General features: G+C 41.0%; 1 protein-coding gene across 1 annotated transcript; it reads left to right on the top strand.

Annotated features, from left to right (window-relative positions):
- The first annotated feature begins 1,487 nt into the window (after positions 1–1,487).
- On the top strand, positions 1,488–14,557 carry LPL (lipoprotein lipase). The gene is made up of 10 exons (XM_019554720.1): positions 1,488–1,518; positions 2,329–2,504; positions 3,527–3,706; positions 6,014–6,125; positions 8,793–9,026; positions 9,215–9,457; positions 10,587–10,707; positions 11,496–11,678; positions 13,408–13,512; positions 14,418–14,557. Exons 1-10 carry the CDS (start codon positions 1,488–1,490, stop codon positions 14,452–14,454), a joined length of 1,422 nt encoding a protein of 473 aa, XP_019410265.1. The 3' UTR covers positions 14,455–14,557.
- Positions 14,558–14,574: the final 17 nt, after the last annotated feature.

The raw sequence follows: 14,574 nt of genomic DNA, 5'->3' as shown, positions 1-14,574 counted from the left end.
CAACTGGAATGACTTATGGCACATGGAGTTGGTGGGTATAAGTGAAGCATTTGGTTCCATTGTTACTAAGATTTTGATTAACTGCAATCCACATAAATACAGTTTTGGTTTTTTTTTATTTCTTATGGAGGGGGTTATAGGGCTATAGTAAAAATGGGGGACATTCAGTATCACTGTACACTGTGATGGTGAAGTACTAATGCTTCTACCATTACTGGCACTTTTGTTTTGTAGGACTTAATGAAATGCATATACTAATAACTAAGGTCCCAGATCAACAAGTTGTTGAAACACAATCATAGAATTGTAGGGCTGGAAGGGATTTCAAGGGATCACGTAGTTCGACCCTTTGCACTGAGGCAGGATCAAACCTATCTCAATGCACATATGCAATTCTAAATCCATAAAGAATTCCATTGACTTTGAGTACTTGAGTAGTTGCACTGAAGTTAAAACTATGCCCAATTTAAATTAAGCATAAGGAAGAAGGTAGTCTGACCAAAGATATAGAACAGGGGTTTTAACCTTTTTAAAGGAGTGTACCCCTTCTGGAGTGTACCCCCTTGTAGACAGGGAGAAGGTGGGCCAGGGGAGCTGCTCATGGCCAGCTGGCGAGCTGGGGTGGGGGGTGCAGATGGGCAGCCAGATGCGAAGCTGGCAGCAGCGCGGGGAAGTGGTGTGCAGTGGTTGCACGGAGTGGTGAATGGCAGGAGGTGGGGAGCTCGCGCCTAGCAGCTGCCACCACCATTCGCCACGGTACCATTTCTTCACACCACCATGTGTACCTCTAGAGGCCATTCCAAGTACCCCAGGGGTACATATGCCTCCGATTGACAACCCCTGACATAAAAGATTCATATTTTTCCAAATAATAACAAGGTGATTAAATAATATAGCGTATTAAATTTATAGAATGGCTTTTCTGAAAAAAAACCAACCCAATTTAGGTGAGAGATTTTCCTATAATTAATAATATTTCTTCTACAAAATCATCTTTCAGTCATGAAAGTCAATCCAAAGATGGCCACTATTCATGTAGGTCTTACTAAGGACCATAATTTGTCTTTTCTTTTTGATCACATATGCTAGTTTAGAGCAACTAATTAATTTATCCTCAGGTCTTTGTGAAACCCTGCTGGTAAGACGCTGGTAAATGGAAGAGTAAACAGAACATAGTTCGATTTAACTTTTGTTGCATTAGGAAAAAGAGGCATAAATATTTGCTAGATGGAAATTGGCCAAATAGGGCTGCAGATCAGGAGAGCATTTAACCATATGCTTAAATTCCTCTCTGTTCAGCAAGGCCAAAAAGCATCCTTAAGTGAATAAGGATGGACTGATGGCAAAAGAAGACATGAACTTTTGAGAATATACTCCAAACAATGAGGAAATGGCTATAACAAAAGGCAGTGATTTAGTATAATTTTAAGACTACACTGAGCGTAAAATCCAAATTCCTCTCGCATTCCTCTATCTTGTGAATCGTAATGCGATTACTTTTTAATTCTGAATGCGGAGGTTTGACTCCAACCAAGAAGTGATTTTTAGCTGGCATTGCATGGTTGCATGGTGTGATATTGGCAAGACATCTCTTTGCTGGATTGGAGATAACCTTAGATAGAGAGCAGGTTTTCTTAGAAAGGTGATTATCAGATTATCTGAAATTAGTATAGTTTTTGAAACATGGATTTTGTTTTGTTAGTTCATTTTAATCCCAAAGACTGATATTTTTTTGACCTTCTTTCTAACTGCTCTTGTCAGAGCAAGCTTAGACACCCACATCATAGAAGAGAGAATGACTTTGCCACAGCTGCTTGCAATGAATTAGCAAAAAAACCCCCACAGTTCCTTACTGCTTAAGTGAATTTCATTACAGAAAGGGGAAGATTCATCATTAATAATATGTGATAAAGTTTGTAGCGAGCTGAGTGATTTCTTCCTCCACATGCACTTTTGATGCTCTCGGGCAGTTTTCTATAAGGCAGTGCTCATTGCTTTTCAGGCTCACCGATTCCATTTCATGAATCATGTAATGGAGAAGATGCAACCTCCTAAAGTTAAAAATGTACCTATGTAATAAGTGAGCAAATTATATGCTTACTATTCTGACTGGGAAAGGGGTCTTTATAGTGTAAGAAATCTACACCCATGCAGAGGCCCTCTTACGTGGCCAGAATAGCATAAAGGAGTATGTATGTAGAATGAGGCTCCTTCCCTTCTGTCTGTTTTAGACTATTGCCCATCAGGAGGTTGGCAAGATTTTTATTATGCATCTTCCTAAACCAGAATTTGTACATATCCATTTCCATTATTCTTTCTCAATTCCAGGAACTACCCCAGAAACAGGGGGAATCTTTGAGGGGATTGAGAGCAAATTTTCTTTAAGGACACCTGCCATACCCGATGAGGACATCTGCTACTTGGTACCTGGCCAAAAAGACTCACTGGCACACTGCAGCTTTAACCACACCAGCAAAACCTTCGTGGTGATCCATGGGTGGACGGTAAGGGGAAACTCAAACCTGTACTTGAGCTGCACTGAGGTGCCTGTAAAGTTCACTTGGGTATAGGTTTGTAGCCATGTTGGTCTAAGGACATAGGCAGACAAGGTTCTTTGGGTGAATCTGATATCTAATAAAAGATATCGGATTCACCCAAAGAACCTTGTCTCTAAGGTTCACTTGGAATTTCAGTCTTTAACTGTCATGATAGTAGGTCCTGTATTAAGTCACCTGTCCAAGTGCATTACAATGCCATAAATAATTGCTATGGTTGCATAGCAATTGCCAGAAGGGCCATGGTTGCATAACCCTTGCTTGAACTGTCTTTATAGTGGAATAAATTTAACTTTCTTCCCTTTTTTTTTTTTTTTCCTGTGAATCAAAAATAAGGCTTGATGCATCTCTGCAGGCTGTATCCAGGCCACATTTGGGCCTTGGGTCCCAGAGTTGACTCAGATGTGCACATTGCACATGCAGGACTGTCCCTGCACATGGGGCCCTTGACCCATGCTGCATGCGGTGCCTGCTTTGGCCAGTCAGGGATAGCATGGTGCATCCACTCTGGCTGGCCTGGGATTGCACTGCATATGTGCCTATCTTGGCTGGTCCAGGGCTGTGTGGCACATAGTGCCCAGTCTGGTACCTGTGCTGCATGCAGCATCTGCCTTTGCTGGCCTGGGGTGGGTACCATGTGCAGCATGGGTCCCAGATCATCTAAAGCAGGTTCAGAGTACAGCACATATCCTAGACCAGCCCTACATAAGCACTGTGTAGTGTAATCCTGGTGTGGGTATCATGTACAGTGGATCTGGCATTCTGGGGGAGGGGTGGATGGTCAGTGGGCCTGACCTGGTCCTGTGGATCGACCCTGCACCATTCATTTGATCCACAGAACCAGATGAATTTGACACTCCTGCTTTAGCATTAAGGAGCAGTGACTCTTACCATGTATAGCAAAGAGGAGAGTCCAGCACTTGGATAAAGCTACTGCAGTACAACTGATAATTTCAACTCTTTGTTTTCAGGTAACTGGGATGTATGAGAGCTGGGTGCCAAAACTGGTGGATGCTCTGTATAAGAGAGAGCCTGACTCTAATGTCATTATTGTAGATTGGCTAACTAGAGCCCAGCAACACTATCCAATATCTGCTGCATACACTAAACTAGTAGGAAAGGATGTGGCCACTTTTATCGACTGGATGGAGGTAAGATATCTAGGTTCCATTACTGCAGATTCTGTATAGGCTCTCAGAGGCACAACAGTTTAATGGTACAGTTTAGGCTAGGTGTATCCTAAACCTTCTGTCAGCACAGCCTTATTAGTGAGAATTTGGAGAAGGATCATCTCTGACTGAGACAGCTGTACTTGAAGAATTCCTTAGTACAGATGAGGTTGTATGTGCAGAAAGGTACTTTCATGGGTACAGCTTGTTTCACTTGTGAAGTGTGGTTTTACTGGAGTGGGTGACTTTTTATTGTAGTGGTACAAAACGAAGCTCCATTGCATCCACACACCAGGGCTATTTTTCCTGCTAGTCATAAAGCACTCGGTGCAAATTTTTAGGCTTTGTACTACCTCCATTCTAGGCTTCTTTGAAGAGGAAAGCCATCAGGAAAGTCCCTGGGTTATTTTTCTAACAATTTATTTTAATCTAATCTTATTTTTTTAAAACACAATATGTATCTGACTGGCTTGGGGAGAGCCTGTCACTGGAAGGGTGTGTTCCCTCTTCCTGTTTTAGCTGTTTCAATTCCAGAAAGATCCTGATGAACCAGACAGAATTCAGGGAAAATAAGATGGGAACAGAGGAGGATGCATTATCAAGAAAAGTTAAAAGAATTACTGTATTTACTCAAATCCAAAACATTCAACATGGTTGGTGGGGTCAGGGGGAAGGTGGAGAGAAAACCCCTTGTCTTAGATTTTGAGTACAAGTGGGAGAGGCAGTGCCTCTGAGTCCAAGCTTGGTGCTGGAGTCAGAATTGGAACCATTGCCTCCCACCTACCTTCCCTAGCTTCTGCTCCCTCTTGCCACCCTCTGCTGCCTCTGAAGTAAATGGTAGTTCATTTCAGTATCAATTTCCTACCTGACAATAAGGCTGGACCTGTGGGAATAAGAACATAATAATTGTTTCAGTGATTTTTAAATAAGACCTTGTTTTCAAAGGTGCTCATCGAAGTCAGTAGTTGAACTGAGGCATACTGTGCGTACTGACTTTCTTGAATAATACTTATCTATTGCCCAGCTTTGTGATTCTGATAGTGGCCAATACCAGATTCTTCAGAAGAAAGTACAGGAAACTCTAAAGCAAATAAAAACTTGTCATTAGGACAATCTCTTCTTAACTCCTGAATTTAGTGACCAGCTGATGGCCTTAAAGAACAAGGATTTATGTGCATAAAAATATCTTATGAATGTTCTTATTAGCACTATTAATGTTTGAAGCACTGTTTTTTTTTCCCCAGGGAAAATGAGATGAATGTCTGAAGGCCTTGTCTTCCCTGGGGGGAAAAAAGTGTTCGTGCATTGAATTAACTTGAATTAGTGAATTGTCAATAAATTTCTGACACAGGCAAGAGTTGACAGTTTTTTCCCATGAATTATTATGTCAAGTTAAAGATCAGTCTTTTCTATAGTACTTGATTCTACCTGTTAACTCATGTAAGGAGTACTGCCTGTTCTTCATTAGGCCCCACTCCTGGTTGGACAACCTAACTTTTCTTAAACCCTACTAAGCTCCCAGACTCAACGGGACATATTTCCTGTATTAAGACTGCTGTCTGGCTAGATGACAGGATTAATTTCTTTAGGCTGGGTATAAGGGATTGTGGCTAAGAAAAAGAATGCTTAGGCTGCATTTCAGGATAAACTTCCTAGTGGTGAAACCTCTTAATGTGACCTAGTCTTCCAGAAGAAAAGCTAAAAATCCCTTTGCTGAGGCTAGACTGGACAAAGCACCACAAAATATAACATAAGGAAGAAACATGATGTGGGAATAGGTAGGACAAGCTGAGTCCTTTCAGTGTGTGGTTGCTGCTATTCATGTGAAGGCACTTTGTGTGCACAGTACATGTCTGTCTAAGATGGGCAGTGATGAGAACAAGATGGATGAGGGCAGCCCTGCATCTTAACTGACAGTCATCATTTTATTTATCTAAAGATTTTCAGAGGTGCCCCAAGTGCCTAACTCCCACTGGCTTTCAGTAGATTATTGTCTACCCTTTTGCCTTTGAAACCCTCTCCTTTAGTTTCTACATCAGACCTATTTTTGTTTCCCCTAAAATAAATATTGGATAAGGAGGCCAGATGAGCCGGATTTATAAAAGTATTAAGGTGCTTGACTCCTATTAATTTAGGTACCTAAGTACCTTTTAAAAATCAAGCTCATTAAACTTGTGGGTTTGCAATAAATTCCAGTACTTCCAGATTTTTTAAAATTTTTTGTCTTCTGGCTTTTTGCTGCTGAAGTTCTGACTCAATTTTGGTTATTTAAAAAAAAATCTTCCTTAGGAGCAATTCAACTACCCTTTTGAAAATGTCCATTTGCTGGGGTACAGTCTGGGAGCACATGCAGCTGGGATTGCTGGAAGTCTGACCAAAAAGAAGATTAACAGAATTACTGGTAAGAAAAACCTAATCTCCATTTATTCTTTGACAAAGAGAAAAAGGGGGCTGGTTTTGATTTTTTTTCCCCTGGGCTGGAATATTACTTTTCTGTGGAAATTGGTTAAGGTAAATTTTAGCAATGGTGGATATTACATAGCAGTATGTATATGAACATACTGTTGGTATCAGGAAGAGAGTTGACACTGATTATATGACAGTAGCATTGAAAGGCCAGAGTGCTACTATGCTAAACACTCAATCCTGGTCTATAATAGAAAGGAAAACATCAACATAATGACAAGCACGGATAATAAGCAAATAGGAAACAAACTCCCTGCTGATCAACAGACACCAAATGGGACACAACCCTGCCTTTAAAAATAAATGCAAACCTGTTAGCACATCTTTACTGCTATCACAGTCAACATCCCCCACAATCAGAATCCAGTGATCCTCCATGCATCTATCCCAGAATGTGGTACTTCTCATCCTGTGTACCAGATAGATGGAAACTGTGGGAGTGAAACCTCACAAAGTATACAGCAGAGTAAATGATCACAGGTAAAAGAGGAAGGATCGAGACTGACAAATGTACAGAAACTGCGCTCCCTTTTGTGATCTTGCAGTCTTGTGGTTCAGGGTGGTATACAGAACACCTTCAGAAGGCAGGCCTGGGGACAGCACCCTTTAACTAGGGCTCTACCCTATTCACAATGTCTTGCTTTTTACAGAGGCTGTGAAGAAAGTGGTTTCTAAGGAAACCCCCCAAAAATGGAATTTCCCATGATTTTGGCATAGAATCACAGGGGAGGTGGGAAATTTGCTAAAAATAAAATGCTGGCTCCCTAGTGGGAGCCACTGGCACAAAGGGGAGAAGCAGAGATGGCACTACATGCCGCTTCCCTGTGCTCCCCACCCCCCCGATACTGATTTGGCTTAGAGGGCTGCTCATTGTGCAGCCCTACCCCTCCAACACAGCAGCAAGGGGTGAGGCTGTACAATGGGCAGTTCTCTTGGCCAATCAACATCAAGGGGGTGGGGCTGCCTGGGCCCCCTCTGCCAGTCAGCACTGGGGGGGAGAGCACCATGAAAAGACCACACAAATTGTGCCATGTGCTACAAGCAGCCCACATTTTTTTTTCTTTTTTCATTTTGATGTAATTTTTAGGTAGATTATTCTTCATAACTTTATTGGACACTAAAGATCATAACTAAATACAGGTATTGACTATATGGCTCATTAAAATGTATCTTAAATCTCTGCTAATCTCTCTATTCCACAATGAATAAAAATCATCTTCCTTCTTGAATGATCTTGCTCTTCCACTACTCAGGCTGTCCTTTCTACTGTACTTCTCTGGTCTTAGCTTTGTGTACCCCCTCCATTTTTTTTTGAGCAGAATGTTTGTTGTTACTTTATGTAAGGAGTTTTACACAGGTTATTTAAGCTGTTACTTAGCTCAAGCTTGGCCTGTTTTGGTTTGGTTGGTTTGTTTGTTTTCCACAGACCTGAGGAAAAGTACCATATATTCAAACTTGTCTAAGATGTTTCCCAACTATGCTGTTCTTCTACTGGGCAAACACCTCCCAAAAAATCCTTGCCTCACTTCCTGACCATCACTGTTGCATCATTCCACTCCAAACAGTATAGTAAAGGCACTTATCTAGAGTGAACTTGGGCTGCTGTTTGAATGCTCTTCCTAACTTCTCCCATACACATGTAAAACTTTCATCCAGGCTGGGTGGTGCTTTCAAAACAGGCCTGCTAGCACAGCTGGGTCTGAGAGTATCTGGGTGTGGCTATCAGTCAAGCTGATAACCTGCCTACTCTGCAGTGAGCAGATAGTCCTCCAAAGCCTTCCTACAATTCTCCCTGTGCAGCCAGAAGAACAGAGAGGTTCTCTCACAGTTCAGTGGGAAAGGAACATGGATTTGCTAAGTTTTACTGTAACCCCCCAAAACCAGAATTCCTAGTGACGCATCAGTGAGGAACGGCATCTATGAGCCCAGTGACACAGCCAGGTGCCTGGGACACAGGGGGGCAGAAGTGACTTCCGGTTGCTGCTGTGCTGCTGGCATGATCGTGATTTTTGTGGCTGCCAATGGCAGCCATCTTTTTCACACCACCCCTTCTCACCCTGCCTCTGCTCTTCCCCTGCCAAATTGGTGTCTGGCATGGTTGCCCTGATCACTCTGTTCTTGATATGGCACTGCCTGTGAGGACTTGGTAACTCTGTAGGGCTTTCCAATATAGTGATATGAGGCTTGACTAATCAGCATACATTTTTAAATAAAAATTGGCAACATTTGGAACAATATTTCTTCTGCTATTCTGTGAATGAACAAGGAGGTCAAAAAAATCTTAAACTTTAGACATTTTGAATTCCTACATTTGAAATTTCAAAAAGGGTTGGGGGGGGAGAAATATTCTCAATAATATTCAGTACAGCAACCACATAGCAATTATACTTGCCACCTTACAGTTTTTCATATGTATCACATTCTGTTTAATAATGATGAAACTTTAACAGCAGTGCTTTTGCACCCATGAATGTGCACAGTTTGGATTGTGTTTAAAGAAGTAGCAATGTACAAAAACCCAGTCTAGTACAGTGTATAATATGAACCACAAATATTAGACCACTCCTATATCTGTGGTTTTGGGTTTCTTTTCTTCATGCAGGTTTAGATCCAGCTGGTCCTACCTTTGAACATGCTGATGCGCCTTTGCGCCTATCCCCAGATGATGCTGAATTTGTTGATGTCCTACACACTTACACAAGGGGGTCCCCAGACCGGAGCATTGGGATACAGCAGCCAATTGGGCATATTGATATCTATCCTAATGGAGGAGGCTTCCAGCCAGGCTGTAACTTAGGAGAAGCTCTGCGCCTCATTGCAGAAAAAGGCTTTGGAGGTAAATGCTGCTTTGGAAAGTGCAGATAAATACCTACAGCGGGATTTTCATTGTGCCTAGAAGCACAAATCCTACTGAAGGTTGGTAGGCACTTCTGAAGATCACAGAAAGCCCTCCTCTAAATTGGATAATTTTATCCACCAATTGCATAGTTTGATGCCTGTAATTTTATTTTTCGTCTTCCAAAGATATGGATCAGCTTGTGAAATGCTCTCATGAACGTTCCATCCATCTCTTCATTGACTCTCTGCTGTATGAGGAAAAGCCAAGCATGGCCTATCGCTGTCAAACAAAGGAAGCCTTTGAAAAGGGGCTTTGTTTAAGCTGCAGGAAGAACCGCTGCAACAATATGGGTTATCAGGTCCATAAAGTGAGAACCAAGAGAAACAGTAAGATGTATCTGAAGACACGGTCTCAGGCACCCTATAAAGGTAGATTCTGGCTGTTTGAATGTGTAAAGTGTGTTTTGCTTGGATCTGCTCTGTGTACAAATGTGAATGTGATTGCTTCTTTGCAGTGTGAAGTCAGGAGATGTTGAGCCTTGAATAAGTTTTATATGCTTTTAGAATGTGATTCAGATCAAACTATTGAACATCTTGGAGTTTTGCCTTATTGGGGGGAATTTTTTGTAACAGAATGTTGAGAGACCCTGAAGAAAGGAATTACTGTTCAGTCTAGAAAGTAATTCTTTTTGGAATAGTTTAGCCTTCAGAATTTTTTTTTTTTTATCACTTTCTTTTCTAAACTCACTTTTACTGCTGCTGGAAAAGTTAAAAGCAAGCCAAAGCATGGTGACTGACTTACTCAAAGATGTGTAGTAATCAGACACTCTTACTATTCGTAAGCGTCTGCCAGAGCTGTACATACTGTCAGGTTAAGTCAAACACTTCTTGCTTATTTTCTCATCCAATCAGTTGGGTTGGTCTGAGGAAGAGACTGGAGAAAAGAATCTGAAAGCTTTCAGTCAGTCAAAGAACTGTTAAGACAGATGACTTTTTTTAACCAGCTTTGACAGTGTCACACAAAGGATGTGCTTATAGCCTTGCCACAAGCTGTGAATAAAGAGGCAGCATGCAGTTGCGTGGCACTGAAAGCAACTAGCTTGAACCCTTGTTCCCCTGGAAAGGTTGCAGGACCAGTGTTTGAGATCCCCACTGTACATGAGGGTGTTAGTTGGATTGGTTAGAACTGACCTCACAAAGACTCCATGCATAAGAAACAACTACTCACTTGTCCTCATGTTTTGCAAGAACTCTAAAACATGTTTCTTTTGTGCAAGCTAATGCAAAGGCATAACTGAAGCCACAGTGATGCTTTGGAGTGGATCATACAAATGCAAAGTGGAAAATAATTCTGTGGTAACTGACCCTGTTGTCTTGCTCCTAATAAGTAATGCTTACTGACAGGAATAGTCCCCATGACATACTAGTTGGAGTACTACTCACCTTGAGTAAGGGTGGCAGGTCATGGCAGGGTATGCCGAGCTATTAGGCTGTTTACTCTTTTGTTCTCTCTTTCATGGTTCGTTTCTGTAATGAAGTTTGCTTGTTCCTCTCCCAGTTTTTCATTACCAGGTCAAGATCCATTTTTTTGGAAAGGAGACTGTAACTAAGACAAATCAGCCACTCCTCATTTCTCTGTATGGCACAACAGATGAGAGAGAGAACATTGCCTTTATACTGTGAGTAATGGCAGTGATTGGTGCAAGTATACATGTAACTGGTCTATGTATGTTGCGTGTCCCCTGCTAGCCTCACCCACATAAGACTGGAGCCTGTTTCAGCCTACTCTGCAAAATCTGTGTTGCTAATTCAGTCTGCACAAACTCCTGCTTTGAGGTATGGAGAGTCTCTAATTCAAATCCAAATGTTGACCAAGATGGTGGCCACTGCACATTACATGCTAGACTTTAACATTCAGACTCCAAAAAGTCTCCTGATTCAGTAGAGATTTGAAATGGAAAAAAATGAGGTTTGGCTTATGGCTCATTATTGTAAGTAATTTTCCAAGCCAGAGAAATTCAAGTCCTTATTATGTCATCTGTTTTTTTAAGCAGAGCTCTATGGAGAATTCTGTTTTCAGCCTTATAGCGTGGATTTGTTATTGTACTAGAATAACACATTTTTCTTCGCTTGAGGCTTCACCTTGTGTTTCTATTCAGTTGAATAATTTTACAAAGGATTTCTCTTAGAATTTAATAGTCAAATACGGGCTTACCACTGCCACCATGTGTGGGGTGACATTGTGTCATGCCACTTCAGGAATTGACCAGGAAACAGATGGTGACTCGGATGAGCAGGATTGGATTCAAATATTCTGAGTGAAGGGCAGTTGAAGTCAATGGAAGTATGTGCATTGACTTCACTGGGCCTTGAATAAGGCACTGAGGGACACACAGAGCATGTTTGCCTATCTCTGAAAATAAACACTACTGTCTAAGCACACATTTGTATTTATTTTTCTTCACAGACCTGAAATTTCCACAAACAAGACCTTCTCCTTTCTGGTTTACACAGAGGTGGATATTGGTGACTTACTTAGGCTGAGTCTGCAGTGGGAGAAAGATTCTTTTTTCAGTTGGACAGAATGGTGGACCTCCTTTACATTTGACATCCACAGAGTGCGAGTGAAGGCTGGAGAAACCCAGAAAAAGTAACTTGGTTTTACTGCTTTACAGGCGGGGGAAACGAACTTAATTTCATTCCTTGTGTTTCATGATGTCCAAATACATGGCTAAATGGGGCAAATAATGGAGCAGTGGAAAACTAATATGAACTGGTACTATTAGGGTTGTCTTCTCTATTGCTCCAATGATGCAAAGAAGCTGTAACTTTGACTCAAGTAGACATCTAAGTTGGGTTTACAGACACTTTGGGGGTGGGGTGGAAGGGGTCTGAGTGGTGCATAGCAGCTAAGGAGGCATACCAGTAATTCTGCTTCCCATAAGTTTTGGTTGATCCTTGCTGAACACTGGATTATGTTGAAACACAACATTGAAGTACATGAGCAGTCCCATTGACTTCTAGTACACACATGTATAAGGGCCTTGCTGAACTGTGATGGTTGCTGGTATTTGCCACCCCTCACCTACCTGCTGAATATTTTTGCAAGTAACTTTTGCCCGCAAAGAACGCTGAGGGTAAGAGGTTTCTGAGTACTCTTCCAAATTTGTATTCATGCAGGAAACATTTTTGAGACCGTCCTGGAAACTCTCTATAGGATTAGGAAATTTTCAGTGAGGAGTAAAAATAAGAGCATGTGACCTTGCATACAAATTGCTAGTTGTGGACATTTAACATGGTGTCTATTAGCACTTAGCAGATTACTAATTATAACCACTTGAAGCAGTTTTCAGTTGAGCAGCTGAAATGCATTCATATAAATGACTTGAGTAATTTGAATATGTTCATATTCATAAAACCTTAAGTTTGTTGGGAGAAAAAGGGGCTACGTTTGGCTATGGGTGTATTGCAAACAGAATGGCCATTTCTGTGAACAAGCACAGTAATTGCTTTCATCAAAGTACGCAATAATTCTTGCTCAACAAATAGAGGGATGAAAGGTATCAGCAAGCATAAAAGCAGCCGCTTACTCTTCCCAGAATTGGCAACCTCATCTTATTTGCCAACGTTCAACCGCTATTTTTCCAAGAACACTGAGTGCCAGGGTGAATAAAGGTCTAAGGGAATCTGTGCCAATTCTCACAGCCATATTCAACCCCCCCTCAAAAAAAACAAAACACCCCTTCCCCCCCTTTTTTGGAAGACCCCCCCCAAACAAACAAACCAACCGAAACCCAAACTAGCTAGTCAGGAAAAAGCCCAGGCACCCAGTTTAGCTACATCTGCCAACTGTCCCTCTGCCTTTTTTTTTTTGCATTCAGTGATTTTTCTGATTGAAACTCGGCAGTCTGAAGCTACACAGTGCACAGCAGTGACCTGTTGGGGAGCCAGCACTTCGCTGAATTTGTTCCAAAGTGACAATTCTTTTTTCCACAACACAATTTAGCTGTAAGCAGAGCTTTCATTGTAAGCTGAAACTATTTGCATAGTACAGTGCACCAGAACCATTTGAACTCTTCATTCATGAAGTTTCATTGCATCCAATTTCTTAAGAAAAAGATTATTCCCTTTTAGAAAATTTATAACTTTTTTAGTAAAAATGTTGTAAAGTTTGTTTTTTTTTTTAGCATAAATGCTGGCTCTACACTTTTAACAAAGGAAATATCAAATCAGTTTTCCATCAAATTCTCATAGGCATTTAAGAAATGACTGGTAGTGTACTGGATAAATGCCCACTCTGTTTCAGCAAACTGATGATACTTTATAGTTAAAAAGCTTCGCCCAGATTAACTGTGACACCTGATTGGTTTGGTTTGTAGGATGGTGTTCTGTTCTCAGGATGGAGTTGCTCATCTCCAAAAGGGAAAGGAAGCTGTAATGTTTGTGAAATGCCTTGGTAACCCTGTCCGCAGAAGGAAAGCGGGGTAAGAGATTGCGTTTTTCTTGTTTGTTTTGTTCTTTCCTTTCTTTGTCAAGTCCATCCACATGTAAGTGTGAAACATTGCTTTAAGGATGTTCTCAGGTCTTGTCTGAAATTAGGCAGCATGAAAAATCTTGAGTGAACCTGTTCTCATAACTTTCAGATTTACTGATTTTTATGTTAACAATAGTCAGAATCATCTCCGTAAGATTTAGAAGGTAATTAAGACTCAGTGCCTCATTATTTTGTGAATTTACTACTTAACACTTCAAAAACTCTGAGCCTGTTTTTTGTACCTACGCCTTGCATAGTCATTGTCACCTATGTGAAACCCTAGAAGATTTGAAGGGTAGCTGCTTATGCTCATTTAACACAAGTATACGTGACCAGTATAAGACCCGTGATGCGCATAATACGATGTATCCAAACTCAGCAAAGTGAGAGTGCATTTGAGTCTTTAGCGTCACTTGCATTTTGTTTTGTTTGGGCTCTGTCAGCTTATATATATGAAAAACCTCATTGCACCTGCATATGTAGATCTTGCACAGTGAGGTACAAGTACAGAACTTCACTCCATGGAGAAGCCCCACTGAGGTCACTAAGAATTTCTAGCTGGGTAGCAGGCCTAAAACTTAAACCGAGTTGGGCATGCAAAATTTTGAGGAGTCAGGAATTGTCAGCCATTTTTGAAAATGCACTAGAATTGAAAGACGAGGCCTTTAATGTATATTTTACAGCAAAACTCTTAAGCTAGTCTAGTATGATACTTATTATAGTTATAAGTGAGCTGCAGCCCTGAATTCATCTAAAAATGAAGCAGCTAACTTATTTTTTCCTTTAAAACAGTTCCTTAGTGTTCTAAACCCAACAGAAAAGCCTAAACATGCGTCTTTTTCTCTCTTTCTTTAGACACAAGCCAATTTCTGAAATTAAAACTGACCCATGAATTTTCTGAAGAATGTTATGGATGAAGAAATTCTGTATTGGGGAGGGGAGAGAATACTGAATGCAGTGGGTTTTCAGAACTGAATATATTGAAATGTATATCAGCTTCTGGCTTTTTTTT

Source organism: Crocodylus porosus, unplaced genomic scaffold (assembly GCF_001723895.1).
Source record: "Crocodylus porosus isolate Cpor-Errol unplaced genomic scaffold, CroPor_comp1, whole genome shotgun sequence".
NCBI lineage: Eukaryota > Metazoa > Chordata > Crocodylia > Crocodylidae > Crocodylus > Crocodylus porosus.
Note: the sequence above shows the minus strand (reverse complement) of the source record. Positions and strands in the feature narration are given on the sequence as shown.

What these genes read in the sequence shown, in the direction of transcription:
- LPL (XM_019554720.1), top strand. Translation starts at nt 1,488, where the DNA reads ATGCGATTACTTTTTAATTCTGAATGCGGAG. An exon ending in GTCTCAGGCACCCTATAAAG is followed by an intron (nt 9,458 to 10,586) that starts GTAGATTCTGGC and finishes TTCCTCTCCCAG; the next exon opens with TTTTTCATTACCAGGTCAAG. An exon ending in GAGAACATTGCCTTTATACT is followed by an intron (nt 10,708 to 11,495) that starts GTGAGTAATGGC and finishes TTTTCTTCACAG; the next exon opens with ACCTGAAATTTCCACAAACA.